At 36.3% G+C, this 17,046-nt stretch overlaps 1 protein-coding gene across 2 annotated transcripts in view; it reads left to right on the top strand.

The window, feature by feature from the left end:
* The window catches only part of VPS50 (VPS50 subunit of EARP/GARPII complex), a 99,281-nt gene that overhangs the window by 60,029 nt on the left and 22,206 nt on the right, over nucleotides 1-17,046 (top strand). Inside the window, exons 19-23 of one of the 2 annotated variants that reach the window (XM_052802102.1) lie at nucleotides 1,508-1,626; nucleotides 3,181-3,287; nucleotides 12,388-12,509; nucleotides 13,487-13,543; nucleotides 16,537-16,617. In XM_052802102.1, the coding sequence (XP_052658062.1) occupies nucleotides 1,508-1,626; nucleotides 3,181-3,287; nucleotides 12,388-12,509; nucleotides 13,487-13,543; nucleotides 16,537-16,617 (486 nt within the window). The remainder of the gene's footprint in view (nucleotides 1-1,507; nucleotides 1,627-3,180; nucleotides 3,288-12,387; nucleotides 12,510-13,486; nucleotides 13,544-16,536; nucleotides 16,618-17,046) is intronic. The other variant, XM_052802112.1, reaches the window with a different exon arrangement.

Below are 17,046 nucleotides of genomic sequence, written 5' to 3'. Positions count from 1 at the left end.
TGAATTGAAAATAATTCTCTTGTGATCTTTGAAATGCAATTCAGCAATTGAACAGTGAAACAGTTTCAAAAAATTAAAAATGTAGCTGAGTGTTTGGAGGCAGTAGTTGTCTGTAACTACTTGAGCTTCTTATTTTTCAAAAGGTGCAATTAACATCAAATGTTCCTCAGTATAAGAAGGCACGTCTCAAGGCAGGTATACATGGTTAATTTATCTACACATTCACATTTTTCATAGAGTTATTCTGGAGTAATTTCTGGCATTTGTGACAAATGAAGCAAATGGTACATGAGGCTTTCTTCCATCAAAGAAGAATTGTTTCTCTCATAATGAGATAAATATTTCAAATATCTGGATCTTAGCCTTTAACTAGATAAAGGATGGCATATGTTTCAAAACAAAACAAACCCAAGAACCAGCACATGCAAATAAATACAAGCATTCCCCAAACACCTAATCAAGTTTTCTGAGAAAGCAAGGGGAAAAAAAAACCAACTTTAAATCTAGCCCCCACTGATTTATTCCACCAATACCATTGAGTTATCTCATTAGAGTGTTTCTTAGAATAATATAGTGTGCTGTGGTTTGGGGTTTTGTTGTACTTTTTGTTTTCCTCTATGAGGAAAGGTGTATCAATTTGGGTTGCAGAATCCTGTTCCTTGCTTGCTCTGCAGTTTTTGTTTGTTCCACGCACAGTGCAAAATTTATAGGTATAGAACATACAGATATATACAAAGTTACTGTTCTTGCTGTTGATGTAGATAGAATAGCATACAGTTGAAGAAAATAAGTGCAGAAAAATTAGTGAGGAAAAAAAAATACATGGTAATAGTAGCCATGAGAAATACTTATGTTTTTATAGTAGCATTTGACTGCTTATTATTCTTGAAGTGTTTATGCTTAGTCAAAATCCCATTGGTCTCTTAACAGGTTGAGTGGTTGACTCTAGTAGAAATTTCTTTTGTAGTGTACTAAAATCAATTTTACAAACAACTGCAAGTTGGTTTTTTTGTGGTTTTATTTTTTTAAATAATGTATATGGTATAAATAAGTATTTTTGTGAAGCAGTAGTTTAGTCCTTCTTGCATTAATAATTAAAGATTGTGTGGTGCCAGGTTTTTTTGGTTTATTGCCACCATATGGATGAATTTTGAGGTTTTATTACTGTTTTTTCATATTGTAAAACAAATAATAAAAGCTGAGATACGTAGGTACTTGATACAGCAACAACAAAGCAAAAAAATTATCAGTAGCTGGGAGGAATAGGATGATGCAAATATTTACTCTTAATCAACATCTGAGAATAGAAGTTTGTTTAGAAATGCACTTACAAATAGCTTTGTATAATTTGCCTGCTGCATTTTTAATGAACATTGTCAGCAGCCTTTCAACCAGCAAAGTTATTTGTATCCTGATCAAGGTAAAAGCCAAGTGACCAAAATGCTACGTTAAATGAGTGACAATATTATAAGGAAAATAATGGCAGTAAATTTTTTTTTCTTAACAGTATGAATCGGATGAACAAGAAAAAAGTGCATATCAAGAGTATGATAGCGACAGTGATGTTCCTGAAGAGTTGAAAAGAGATTATGTGGATGAGCAGACAGGAGATGCCCCTGTGAAAAGGTAAGTAAACTGTGTGAGTCCTTGGTCTCATTTACCTGCTTTTCATCTCAGTACTCTAATTAGTTCATTTTCTGTTTAATCTATACTCTACAACAATGGAATAATAATCAAATAATCTTTATGCTACCTGCACAGTTAGAAAGGCTCACCAGTTAGATCTCCGGAATGGGGAGGAATGTTAAACTGCTTATCATTATTGCAGAAAGAAACTTTGGAAAGCAAGATTTTGAAGGAGGATGAAGGCTCTCTGAAGCAGGTAGTGGAAGACTGATTAGCAAGCATTAGATGTTAACTGAAGACTCTTCTACAACTGCTCTTGTGCATATGTATAGTTTCTGTTGTGTCAAAAGCAGTTGTTTGTAGACAAATGGCTTGAGGCTTCAGCTTCTGCTTTTGCAGAACAGTAAACTTTTACAGATTAAAAAAAAATTAAATTCTGCCATAGCTTGAAGGCAGTCACTTGGGATTTTAAATTCTCTCTTGCTTTAAGAATACGCACACGCACGCGCGCGCGCGCGCACACACACACGTGAATATGCATATTCTCTTTTGAAAAAAAATATATATATTATTTATATATATTCATATAAACAAAAGCCAACTCTGTAGCATTTAAAAGGATCTGAAACACAAACTTCTGTCTAGGACACTGTACTACTTAGATGTCCATTCAGACTTTGTGAAGCACGCTAACTTTATTTGTATGTAGAGGATTGCAGGAGAACTAGAAAGCCATCACTTGGATCAAAGCAGAGGAATGTTTTTTTACAAAATAACTTTACAGGATAAAATATTGTTAACGTGATTTCATAAGATGAATCACATGGACTACTTCATTTCAAAGAAGTGATGGAGATATTGATAAAAATTACTTTTGGATTGATGGAGATATTGATAAAAATTACTTGGAACAAACCACAGTCACTGTGCATAGCTTTGTGCTGTGAAATTGAAGCATTCTGAATTTTTGGAATAATATCATTTTGAGGTATAGCAGCTGGCAGAAGGTTTCAATTATAGAATCACAGAATATCTTGAGTTGGAAGGGATCCATAAAGATCGTCAAGTGCAAATCCCTGCTTCTCGCAGGACTATGGTTTATGAAAAAATTAATGTCTTTTTAGTTTCGTCTTCCTCAGAATTGTTTCCATTTCCAGACAGTCGTTTTCAGCTGTAGCTTACTAGTCTGCCCCTGTTTTGTTGTGACTTGTGTTGTTTTCATTTTCTTTACTTCATGAACTATGAACTTGAGTCAGAGTGGTTAAAATGATTGCTGAGGCCAGACAGAGGCCTGCAGAACTCAAGACTTGGACTACAACCCAGAAACTCCTTTCTCTAGCACAATTTTATGTAAATTAGGCCAGGTGTCTCTCTTTAAATGTTAGAATCCTAACCCAGTTATGCTTTGGCATAAATAAAATACTGCACTGGAAGACATACTGTCATGTGAAAGAAGTGGGGAGGAAGGATTTCTTTTCTACTAAATTTTATTTGTATGTCCTTGAATATAATAGGCAGTCACATTTGGTGTATTTTGTTCTGTTTTCTTTAAAGTGTTTCTCGAGAAACTCTGAGGAGCAGAAAGAGATCAGATTATAACCTCAATAAAGTGAATGCACCTATCCTAACAAACACTACGCTGAATGTAATAAGGCTTGTTGGTATGTAGAACAATTGTAGTTTTTTATATGTGTTTTTTATTTTAATGCAAATCTTTGGATTATAGCAAATATGGATTTTAAGGCTTTTAAAAATATACCTAGTTGGGCTCTATTGCCACTTTTTGAAAATGTTAATAGAATAGAAATAAAGCACTAAACCAAAATATTTTTTAATTAGATAGACAAATTTGGTTATATCTTGTGAGTTATTTTTACTTTGAAAATTAATCGGCATGCATATAGTGATTTTTAACCAATAATGGTGGATTATTGATCTAAAATATTGAATGCATAAAAACAGTGAAGACAGAAAGGAAATAGGTTAATGTTTTATGTTGCTAATGTGTCTTAGTGGATTAAATGCTTCATTTTCAAGTAGTATAGTTACAAAAGTAAGAACTTAAAGATTGGGGGGGGGTTTGCCCTTTCATTACTCAAATTCTTACACCCAGAATAACTATTTTTACTACATAGTAGACAACTAGAAGAAAAGTGCCTTCCCATACTGCTAATTTCAGTAATTGGAATGCATCCTAGTAATCCCCAGGGAGTTTAGGGAATTTCTATCCTTGGAGGTGATCAGGACATGACTGGACAAGCCCCTGAGCAACCTCATCTCCTTGGACCTGCTCTGAGCAGGAGGCTGCACTAGATGACCCCTGGAGGTCCTTTCTAGCCAAAAGTTTTCTGTGAAAACACCCCCCTTCAATTCTAGGTGTAATGTGATTGATTTTTTGTGATCGTGACTTCCATTTGATTATCTAGATAATTGTATGATAGCAATTTTCTGCTACTGACTTTCATTTTGTTTACAGAGAAGGGGAAGTAACTACCTAAAGTTATCAGGGTAGGCAGAAGAGAGAGGAATTTTGTATGTATTATACTAATGAAGTTTGTCTTCAATGTTTATGTGCTTCGAAATGATTGTGGTACTTCAGAGTAAGCTGTTTTTAAAAGACTACTCCGACACCTATTTAGTACCTTTTTGCTGTCTTAGAGGGCAGCATATAAATCAGAAATTAGTTTTCTAAACCTTTTTTTCAGTTCTTTTTTCCTCTTGGAGTATCTACAATATAGACCTGAAATAAGAACTGAGATTATTCTGTCATAACTTTTCTGGTATTGATCTGTGAGTTAGGTTGGAGAGATTTGTTTGCTACCTTCCAGTATAAAGTTTTGCCCTAAGAAATTTTAGGATTGAATCTAGAAATCACACATGGCACTTTATGCAAACCACCCGGTCTTCCCCCACCTCTGCCCCTGACCCCTTGCCCTAACACAGTGTGCGAGTAGGTGGAGCTGTAGTTCTAGTTTTCCAATTTCACATAAGGAGTCTTTAGATTTGTGCATTCTGGCCATAATCCTTGTCCTAGTTTCAGCTGGGATAGAGTTAACTGTCTTCCTAGTAGCTGGTACGGTGCTATGTTTTGAGTTCAGTATGTGAAGAATGTTGATAACACTGATGTTTTCAGTTGTTGCTCAGTAGTGTTTAGACTAATGTCAAGGATTTTTCAGCATCTCATGCCCAGCCAGCGAGAAAGCTGGAGGGGCACAAGAAGTTGGCACAGGACACAGCCAGGGCAGCTGACCCAAACTGGCCAACGGTATATTCCATACCATGTGACGTCCCATCTAGTATAGGAACTGGGAAGTGGGAGCGGGGAATCGCCGCTCATGGGACTAGCTGGGTGTCAGTCGGCAGGCGGTGAGCAATTGCACTGCGCATCATTTGTACATTCCAATCCTTTCATTATTGCTGTTGTCATTTTATTAGTGTTATCATTATCATTATTAGTTTCTTCTTTCTGTTGTATTAAACCGTTCTTATCTCAACCCACGGGTTTTGCTTCTTTTTCCCGATTTTTCTCCCCCATCCCACTGGGTAGGGGGGAGTGAGTGAGTGGCTGCATGGTGCTTAGTTGCTGGCTGGGGTTAAACCACGACAATCCTGAACTTAAACATTACTTTCAAAGCTCATATATATGCTTTTTTCCCCTTCTGGAATTATGCTTAATTTTCAATTTTTCTGCTATTGGGGCTGTTTTATATTGTTTCTGTAATGTCTGATAATAGCGTTATTTGGAACATGGAATTGGAAAGGGACCTCCTGCAGCCCCTGCTACAGGAAGACATGTCATTTAGTACTGCCTGTAAATATGCTTGTTTTGAGCTCCATCTTAAAAATACTACTGTTTTTGTTCCCACCACTCTATCTAATAGGAGTTCTCTTCCAGAAGTCTTATCAACCTAATGGTTATAAAAATAAAATAAGAAATTATCCACCTATTTTCTGCCCACTTGGTCTTACGCCAAAATAAACTTTTAGGTTTAACAGATTGTCTTGTTCTTTGATGCGTACTGCTCTGCTGTTTTAAAGAAAGCAATCCTATTTCTTCTCAGTCTTTGATTTGCTAAACGAAATGTGCCAAGCTTTTTAATATCCTCTCTATTTATCTGCCAGAAGCTTAAGTCCCCTACTTTCTTACCAGTTCTTTTTCTGCTCTTGTTACAAACTTATCAAAATCATGTGCAATACTTTGCATGAAATTTCACTCCATTGTGTCACTGTTGTATCGCAGCATCCTGGTCACAAGTTGTCTCCCTTTTGCACCTCTTTGCATTTCTCACAGCTTACTTGTACTGGCAGTTCATTCCATCTGTAATGAGCTTGTACAGCCAGCAGGTCCTTCGCTTTCCCAGTTTTTTTTCAAGGGATGAGCTGCTAGTTTATAGTAGAAAGATGCATGTTTTTAATTAATTGGTCCCCAAATGCACAGCTTTGCTTTTTGTACTACTGAATTTCATCCAACTTTTATTACAGCAGTCGTCAAGGTCCTCCAGTTCCTGCTGTACATTATGTCAATCCTTTTCTGTTTTGATGGTGCCTCCTTATTTTTTTCCATTATCACACTCTTATTTTTGTGCCAGTGTCATTCATGAAAATATTAAAGATGATGCCAGTTGCTGGGAACTCCACTAGTAGCTTTTCCAGATACCTCCCTTTTCAACACACTCCACTCTGTCTTCTCTTTTATTAAACCCTTACTCATTTAAAAAACTCGAGCTTCACTTGTTTACTGTGCAATGTTGTTAAAGTAATACTTTCACTAAATCCCGGATAGATGAAATGTACTGTGTCCTTTGTCTAGAAAATCATGTAGGTTCCCTAACAAGAATATGTATCTTAGTCTGGTACAGTTCACTTCTGGTAGATCCATGATTTGTTTTATCTTAGTTTTGCCTCTGTATTTCAGCTTCTGTCACTTCCGTACTTTCTTCAAAACTAGATCTGAAGTCCTGCATCCTACAAATTAAAGCAGTGGATCAATAGCTGCCTGGATGACTGTTTTCCCCTCTTCTTGAATATGTTTTTATTTGCTGTTTTTCAGTCATAGCGGTACAACCCATGTCTCAACTGCTTATTGCATATACAGGTTATTACACTGATTACCTGAGTGGTGATTTCATGTCCATTTTTTATTATGCCCTGATTCCTTCGCTCCTGTAGCTTAACTGTTTTAAGGTCTTTTCCAGCTCATTCTCAGTGTGGCTGAAGGTGCCCAGTTCAGTGCTATTAGTCACCCTGTTCTCGTTCTCCTCACTTTTCTCACCGTCAGTATCATTTTCCCCAATGAAAATCAAGGCAAACTATTCATTCTTGCTTTTGGGCTGTCTTGTTTGTCTACAGTCTCTGTCCTGTCACGTCCCCCCCCGTTTGGTTTGCTTTTGTTAGTCTTCTGTAATTGGAAAACTCCTGATTTTTACCATCTTTGGAAAATTTAGTTTTGGCAAGACTTTTGGTACTTCTAGCTCGTAACGTAACTTCCTGAGCATATAGGTCTGGTTTTGCCCTTTGTCCTTGTCCTAGTCATTCTTTGCTTCTAGTTTCTTTGCAGTTTCTCGTGTTTCTAATACGCAATGACCCCGCCTCACTTCTACCTTAATTTGTATCTTTTTTTGAGGAATACCTACCACTTGATATCATAAATGAAACAGATTTTTTTTTGCACCATGTTTCTGTTAGACATAAACTGCATATTACACCTCTGCTACAGAAGTTGAAAATGCCTTCATCTTTTGTCATGACTTTTGGCCTTAGCATACAAATATTTCATTCACTACTTCTAGGCAGCATCCCCAGGGGCATTAGACACATTTCTTTAACTAGTGGTTAATGACTACAGAAACAAGAAACAAGTAAGATAGCACTCTTTAGCCACACTATTGGATTTATTAGTTTTTCCTCCCTTCTTGTCTCCCCTCGTCTCTTGAATCCCTATTAAACATGAAGATGAGCATGTTGTTGCTTGGCAGATTTGGCTGTGCGGGATGCTAGGTTGTAGGAGATCCAGGTATGATCCACTCCCCTGGATTTTCCCCCTGCAGACAGGAATGCTGTGGAACATGCCCATCTTTTAACAGCAGTCCCTGCTGATGCCATGGAAGGCTCAGTTTGTCTCGCACTGCCTCAGATTTTTGGCTAGGAAAATGCCACAGTACTTAACACTAATTTCAAGTAGTGTAACTGAGATGATTATCTAGAATCCCTTCATTATCAATAGAAAACTGTAGGTAACTCCAGAAGATGGTAGAGTTTGTTGGCTGTCCTGGATGTCTTTGCTTGCATGTCATCTCGTAGATATCTTAGCACTTGTCTTGTGGAGCTGCTTGCCCTCTGCACAGGAGATCTAGGCAACCAGTATGGGCTAAGGGTCTAGTTTTTTAGATGAAGTTGGACAAAGTGAATTGCATATGCAAGACCAGTGGTGTGGCACCTCAAAAAATGAGCAGGGGCCTAATGTAGTACAAGGGACGCTATAGATGTGTCCTATCTACAGAAAGCCTGTACTCTATTTTAAAGTTCTGTTCCTTGAAAATAAGGCTGTATTTTAAGAGACATTTGTTTTGGTGGCAGTAATGGGAGTACTTCAGTGGTTTTTGACCCTGCTATAATTTGTCACTGATATTCCTGCCTACTGTATGTTGCATCAGCATGACTTTTAGTAGACCTAGATCAGCTCCCTGCTCTTAGTTAAAAACAAATAATAAAGGAATCTAGGTTTAAAAAGGGAGTGAGATGAAGATGCAGATTTAAGTTGCCCAATCAAGTAACAGAAATTGTTGCCTCACTTTTTAGGAATGTTATGCAAGTACTAGTACTCACTGAATGAGTATAACGGTGCTCATAACCCATTTTGAACTATTTCTGTGTGCTGTATGCTTTGTATGGAGGATAGATGAATAAAACAAAGTGTAGCTTAATATTTATAAATTACATAAATGAGTTGCCTTGTATAACTGAAGTGGGACCTGCTATAACTTTGTTTAATTTGAATTTCAAGTGAACAGCTCAATTTATCTGGTTTTCACTCAAGTTAATAAACCAGGTAATTATTTCTCTGTCTCCAGTATAAAGTAACCATTAGATTAATTTATAAGGTTAATTTTTTCCTGTCAAGCCATTGTGTGTTGGCTTAAAATGTAAAGGAAGAATGAACCTGTGTTAAATTTGTATGGAATATTTTGACCTAGGTCCTATACATCAACAAGAATAATTGATGACTATGCCATTGTATATATTGATTGGGTGATTTCTTATTTTAATTAATATCATTGGGGTTTTTTAATGCCTTTTTTTGGCCTTGTCATGGTTTAAACCCCAGCAACTAAGCACCACGTAGCCGCACACTCACTTCCCCCCCAACCCAGTGGGATGGGGGAGAGAATCGGAGGAAAAAAAAAGTAAAACTCGTGGGCTGAGATAAGAACAGTTTAATAGAACAGAAAAGAAGAAACTAATAATGATAATAATAACAATAATAAAACAACAATAATAAAAGGATTGGAATATACAAGTGATGCACAATGCAATTGCTCACCACCCGCTGACCAATGCCCAGTTAGTCCCCTAGCGGCGATTCCTCCCAGCCCCACTCTCTTCCAGTTTATATACTAGACGTGATGTCACATGTTATGGAATATCCCTTTAGCCAGTTTGGGTCAGCTGCCCTGGCTGTGTCCCCTCCCAACTTCTTGTGCCCCTCCAGCCTTCTTGCTGGCTGGGCATGAGAAGCTGAATAATCCTTGACTTGGTATAAACACTACTTAGCAACAACTGAAACCATCAGTGTGTTATCAACGTTCTTCTCATACTAAATCCAAACCATAGCACTATACCAGCTCCTAGAAAGACAATTAACTCTATCCCAGCTGAAACCAGGATGGGCCTCATTTTTGCTTTTGTTGTGAATGTTTTTGGGGAAGAAACTCTGAGATTTTGCTTGCTTTAAAACCCATTAACTTTTAAGAAAATAATAATGGTGGTGACAGATCTCACAGCAGAAATCTTGTAGCTGAAGTGATCGGTCACACAGCATGGAACCTCATGGGACTTAAAAAAGCCTAAATGATACAACCTTTCAAAATTATATAATTACAATGGGCTTTTCTCTTTTTCCTTCAAAGTGGTGATTTAGTTCCTAATGTATGTCGTAGGAAGCTGCATGTCTGGTATTGTGAGACTCCCTAGGAAATTATTTTACTAATGACCACAGATATACTAAAACTCAAATATGTATTATTCAAGAGGTTGTGTACTTATTTACCTTTTTGGTTTTAGTGATCAGTTTTATATAGATTAGTCTGATAGAGAGTACTCTCTACTTACTGTCTTTAAGGACAAAAGAAGAGCTGGAAATAATACTTCAAAAGAAACCTAGCAAATGTTCAGCAGTTTTAGGTATTAATGGAGAGCCTCTAAAAAGTCAAGCTACTTTGAGTTGCTGAAACTCTAAGTGGTGTTTTCAAGTATTTCTGGAAGTTTCTAGCATGGTGTGGATTTGGGCTGTTAGTGCTGTTTGGAAATGTTCTCATATACCCCTTTTTCACCCAAAATAGGAACTTTAGTGCAACTAAGTAACAATGTATAGAAGTTAAAAGTTGGCATTTTGTTAGAGAGAGGAACTAGGAGGAAATGTTCTTGGAACACTTGTTGTGTCAAGATGCTGAGTGATGTAGTAATAGAGAAATGTTCTTGGCATCAGAAGATTTTTATAGGGACAGTACTTGGGCAGTGTACGGTGTGTAGCCCTTTGGAAAAGTGTAAGATACTGCCCAAGAGATTACCTTGAATATTCATGGCAGCTGCAGAGATACTTGGAAATCTAACTGTCCAGAATGTGACACATCACCCTTATATCGTGTATGGATTGCAGGCGAGTTTAAAAATGTGTTTATCACAGAGTAAGTGGAAAAAATCAGCCTGTGGCAATACAGAATGTTCAGATAGCACATACGAAGGTGACAGCTGCTTTGATAGGGTACCATCCTTTCCCAAACATCTGAAAATTTCCGTATTGGGCTGTGCTGGAATTGGCTGCATTTGGTTTTCCCTTTTGGAATACAAATAGAATTTTTTAAGTCTGCTTTTCAGTTTGTTCATAATGCTGTGGGTCGAAACATTAATAATTAACATAGAATTAACAATTGGGTTAAACTGCCAAATGTTAAGTATTGTAACCTGTGTCAAATCTCCAAAAATAACAAAATATATGCTTGCGTGTGTTAGCAAACTGGGACACAGATGCATAGTATTCAAGCAGGGAGTCTATGTTAGATAGAAACCTGGAAAGTAGTGATGTCAGGTTATTGCTTAATTCTTACCATAGTGCTATATCATCTTACCATGTATGTAGTTGTATCACGTAATTGTCAGATTAATGTTGTCTTTACTGACCTACACAAGTAATTGCTTTAAAAAATTCAGATAACTCCCCCTGATACTAAAAGCTAATTTTGTTTCTTTGTTATTCAACTTCTCTGCTTAAAACAACATTTTCTGTATCGATTAGTAAATTACTTTGATGGACACAGCATTAACTTGAAAAACAGTGTTGACTACAGGAAAAAAAAATTATTTTAGCACACTCATGTAATTTTTTCCAACGTGTCACATCAAAACTTGTCCAGAATATGACAATTTGTTAAATGATCTGCTATATCCTACATGTTGGGTGGACTGCATTTACGTTTTGGTTCAAAAATTGCTCTCTGTTACTATAATAACCCAAAGCTTATTATATATTCTTTATGTTTTTAAGACATTAATAGGGCAAGCAGTATGTCATTTTTGAGCTAGCCAGCAGGAAATGTAGGGTCTCTGCAATACGAGGGTTTTCATTAAGTACGCTGCTTGTGTGACCCTGTGAAAAGAGCCATGCCTTATGCGAAAAACGAAATACCTAAAAACTATAGGCCCTGTGAACTAGACCTATAGGGAAAAATTTCTTTCCAAGTCCAAATCCTGTGATCAGTTTGACTCAGCTAACATATAGATGAAGGTCCCCAGTTGTGGTATGTGTTTTTTTTTAATTCTTTAAATTTTTATTTTCCCAAGTCAAATGCACAACAACAGAGAATATGAAGGAAGAGAAGGAACTATTCTTCTCCCTGGATGTGCCAGGGTCCTGGCATCCTCCTTTTCTGTCAATCTGTCCCTCTAGAAACTTTTCAGACATACATCTTAAAACTATTTGCATTTCTTACCTCAGGATAAAAAGGAAGGAGAGCAGGAAATGCTATGTCGCTGATGCAAAACACATTATTCCTAGAGTTGTTGGGTGAAATCCAATTTTGGGCCTATCATTTTTATACTGTGCTTTTCTATTGCTTGAAAAATATCCGTATGTGCATATATAAATGCACACTAATGCGTAAAATCTTCAGTGGCTCTATACGTCATTTGCCAGACACTACTTTAGGGGATTATTATTTTTTGGCTAAATGAAGCTGAAACTTGCAGAGGATCCAGAAGGTTGTATATTTTGAATTTGGTACCAGAAGGCCAAGAATGGTTCCAGACATTTTGATATGGATTAGTATCCACATTTGCAGAAGTCTTGAGGCATTTGTGGTGTCTTAGTCATCTTATTTAACTTTGTTTTTAAATCTCCCAATCTCTAAAATATTACTAAGTTGTTCTTAATCAATATGCAAGGCTAGATAATAAACTTTGTAAAGCTGGTTTTGAGTTTGTCAAACTCAGCACTGGTTTTGTGGCACTTGTGCTGAGGAAACTCATCTTCTGTATTTAATTTTTAAGGGAAATACATGCAGATGATGAATATTCTGAAACCAATTGCATTTGATGTGATCCACTTCATGTCCCAGCTCTTCGATTACTATCTGTATGCAGTCTATACATTTTTTGGCCGAAATGACACGGTAGGTGGAAACATTATTCATTTCCAGGTATCACTGTACACACACAATGAGAATACAGAGGTTTCTTTAATTAAAATACTACCTAATATGTAATCACCAGAAAAATTAATGGCAACAGAATGGATCCGAACGCAAGAATAAGAAAAGGCTGATTAGATCAGCAATAAGGGGAATAAGTACTGGGAGTATCATTATCACTGGAACATGAATCCTATTATGTTTTAAATAGATTCTGTACTCTCTTTTCCAGCAGTATTTTGAAAAGGAGGAAAGACAACATGAAATACCTAAAAGTAGTGGCAGGAAGTGGGGAGCAAAGGAGCAGTCTGCAGAAGGAGGGTGGTGGTTTGGAGACTAGAGAGTATGAGGTGATTTAATTTTCCTATATGTTTCCCTAACTTAGATAAGAATAGCAAAAGGAAGAGGAAGAGGGGGCCATGAAAGTTAAGTAGTAACTCAGGCTCAAGAGGCTTGAAATAGGCTTTTTCAGATCTACTATTCTTCTGTCAAACTAACTGCATTAATGAAAACAAGGGGGTTTTTGAGTGATCTTGTAGCTGAAATAAATGCTTGTTGGCAATGTCTGTATATAACATAGATCAACTTTAAACAGAATCGTCTTAAAGCATTTATGAATAGCTGTGCGTAAAAACAATTTTCTCCTCTTGTGGCCCCTAAATTACTCCACAAGTAATAATATCGTGGGGTTCCAAATGCATCATCATCTGCTGGCAAATTGTAATGGATTTTCAGACTCAACATATGGTTCTAAATGGTTTTGAGCTGTTCTCTTTGGCAGGACAAATGTACTTGCAGTTTGTTTGTGTTTAGAAGATGGGTGGTTTTTTCATGGTGTTTTTTTTGTTTGTTTGTTTTTTAAGATAATTATTTGCATTGGCTTAGTTAGCTGCTCTGGTATTCAAATTGTGTTGCATTTATTTTTATTTTTTTGCACCTCCCATTTTGTGTTTTTAAAGCCCATACTGAGTTCCTCACTCCCTACTTCTAACAGAGAACAGCACAGTGCTAGGCAGGTAAACATTATAGCAGATGGCTGGTAAAATTATTATGTTTTTGTAGTGTGCCTAATTTTTGTTTTGACAGATGATTTTTCCATGGGAAACATAATGCTTACAAAGGGTCTATGAATGTAATAAACCCTCTTGTAATGCTGCTTAAATGTCCTCACTCCCCATAGTGTTTATAAACCTTTAGAAAGTAGAGATGGGTGATGGTATGTGATGTAGACCACCAAGGGCGTTCCTGTTTTATTTTTATTTACAAAATGGCATCAGATGGGATTCTTAAAAGTATGCTGGTAATATAACTTCCTTAAATGGTTGAAATTCTTTGTGAATATTGTGCTTCTGTTGTATGTGTGAGTTAGTACACACGTAAGAAGCGTGATTAATCGTACAGAGTTCATTGCCAGTTCAGTGAAAACCAAGGATTTAAGATATACATGTTGAATTCTACGTCTGGTCATGATGCTAAGTCATTGCTCTTTCCAGACCTATTTAGAATGGTTATCCTATGCAGTCAGTATTTGTCTTTCTTCACTGCCAAAAGTTGCACACCGTTGTAACCAGAATTGCTCTTTCAAAACCTTTTTAATTTGTGGGATACAAGTTAAGGAGGCCTTTCCTCCTTATCTCAAGTTATGGAGCAACCTAACATGAAATTAAAAGGAATTGCCTATATTTAATATCTACTCACTAAAGTTTAAGACATTCATGAACATGTCACAGAATAGTCTTACTTAGCAGAATAAATTTAAGGTGAGTTTAAATTTTTTTTGACAAGACATTATAATAATTTGTAAACCAATGGCCATTCTTATGGAAAACATTTTTTTTTAAAATTTTTTTTTTTAACTTTAAGGGGTTATGTAGAATTGGTGATGAGTAAAATTATTCTGTAAATTGTCTAATGATCTGCTTACTAGCCTTACTAGGTCATCAATTTGTGGAATTTAAATATATACCATTTTGCATATAGAAATAGCAAAAGCTTCCATGAAGCAAAGCAGTTGTACTGATGAGTCACATGTTCTGTGTGAAGTCGTGAGCTTCTGTCCTTGTGGAAAAATGCTGAGCAACAGTCTTTTGGGGGGTGGGTTGTTTGTTTGTTTGTCGCCCCCCCCCCCCCCCATACAGATGCACAGTTCTAATTTCAGGCTGTAACTGGTTGCCTGATAAATCTGAAGTTCTCGATATGTAATGTTTTATGGAAATTTAAGTTTGTTTTTACATTCCTTTTTGTTCAGATATGTTTTAAATGTGAAATTGCCGGTTTTTAGAAAGAAATATATCATTATAGAATAAGTAAGTGAAAGTTACTGATAGCTATTGAAAGTTAGTAATTGAAAGGCAGGAAGAGAAAGAATTAGTGGCAGATTGTGTGATGTGTAGTTTTGATGGTGCAGATGCAAATTTCTTAAAATGAAATTTAATGGCTGAAACTTGCCAATACATTTCTTAATTTTTTTTTTTCCTTTAAGAGGGGTATTTTTTCTGTTTTTTCTTACCTTAGCAGGGAGAATAGCCAGTCTTGAATTTGCAGTCCTTATGGCCATATCTTGAAAAACTACTATATGATGTTAACAAGGGAAAAAAAGATAATTTGGAGAATTAAGCAGGTGTTTCTTAAAGGAAAAAAAGTTATTTTCTTTTTCACCCATATACCTGCAAAATCAAAGGCAGTTCAGAACTGATATTTCTACAGTAAAAATGTGAAGAAAAATACAAATTATTTTTGTGAAAAAGCTTACTTCACCTGTGAAAAAACAAAGGCGTGAACACTTCTTTTTATCAAATATGGACACTAGATTGTGATTTATGGCTCCTAGATCAGGTTCTAGATTTCAGCAGAGTGTACTTCCTGTGGGAATTCAGCTCAGATGTAAATTTTCATTGAATATATAGGAGAATTGGGGCAGACAGACATCTTCAGTTAGAAATGTTAGATTCAGTAAATGGAGACCCAAATTATACCATTTTTCATTGAATATATAGGAGAATTGGGGCAGACAGACATCTTCAGTTAGAAATGTTAGATTCAGTAAATGGAGACCCAAATTATACCATTTTGTATATAAAAGGAGCGGAGGAAATGACATGAACTTGAACGCTTCCTTCCCTGATTTAGTGCACTGAAAGGAAGACTAATAATACAGCGTGCAACACTGCTCTAAATATTGTTCAGTAAATTGCCTTTTGGTGTGAATCACATACCAGAACTGTATTCAAATACTTACAGATTCTTGACATAAATGTGTGTTTCTTAGCTGTCCCATTTCCACTTCCTTTTTTGTGTTAGTTTGTTCTTTGTTTTTTGAATTAAAAGTAGAGGATAAGTAACTACAATATTATGCACGTTGAATCAGACCCTCAGCTGGTATAATTCATTGCATTTACCAGGAAATAAGTGTAGCTATATTGATTTATCCCGGCTGAACATCTGCCCCGTAATACTTCTGAGCCGTGAGCATGAAGATGGCACATTTCTCAGGTAGATCTTTATAAGCGTTAAGTAATAATGACTGTTTTATAAAGATCAGTGGGTATAATTTTACATATGGAGATTAGGTATTTAATAAGGAATTACAAGAAATTTTATAGCTTGAGAGAGAAGTCAAGACCATTTAGCTTGGGTGTGGTGTGCATGCATGTCACGGTGGGGGCATCATGGTGCACCATTCTGGGCTCGTGGCCCAAATGAGAAAATCCAGGGTCCTGCACCCAAATACAGTATTATAACAATAAAGGATACTGGTTGCTTATTGGTATGAATGGTAAGCTGTCATCTTCATGAAAGGTACTCGGGTCATTCTTCACACTAGTGCAGTGTTGAGTGCTGTGACCTCTGTTGATTTTCTTTTCATTTTGTATGGTTGTGATCATGTGCTAAAACTTTAATGTAAGTAAATTGTAGCTAGTGTTTACAAACTGGAATTTTGCTGTATCACTGTAAAGTTTAAACCAATGAATTTTCCTTCCCCAACTTAAATAGAATATATTTCTTCCAGTTTGAATCAACAGGACTGGGCCTCAGCAGCAGCAGATTACGTACCACACTGAACAGAATCCAGGAGAGTCTGATTGATCTGGTAAGTACCTCAATTTTGTTAATGCTCAGTGGAATAGAGGTCTGTGTAGGAAATTTAGGAATTGCATTTCATTGTGGCTTTCTGATTTTTAACTCTCTTCATATTCAGTGTCTGTAATGACAAAGGCTTAGTTTCATGGCATATCATGATATAAATAAATATCATTATTGTATGAAATCACTTGTTTCTAATATGCACAAAACTAGTTCAATAGCTTTTGCTAGATTTAACAACGAAATTGTGTATTTAAATCTCACAATGTATTATGGTTCATGTAATAAAGAGAGACATTCCAGTATTATCCTTATTAAATGAGATGTTTTATAAAAAAGAAAACAAACCAACACAATAGATGACTCATTTTTCTTCAGTAAAAGAATAGCAAAACACTAAGCCATCCTGAAGATCATTCACCTTGCAAGATAATAG

This window comes from Harpia harpyja, chromosome 1, assembly GCF_026419915.1.
Source record: "Harpia harpyja isolate bHarHar1 chromosome 1, bHarHar1 primary haplotype, whole genome shotgun sequence".
NCBI classification, from domain to species: domain Eukaryota; kingdom Metazoa; phylum Chordata; class Aves; order Accipitriformes; family Accipitridae; genus Harpia; species Harpia harpyja.
Note: the sequence above shows the minus strand (reverse complement) of the source record. Positions and strands in the feature narration are given on the sequence as shown.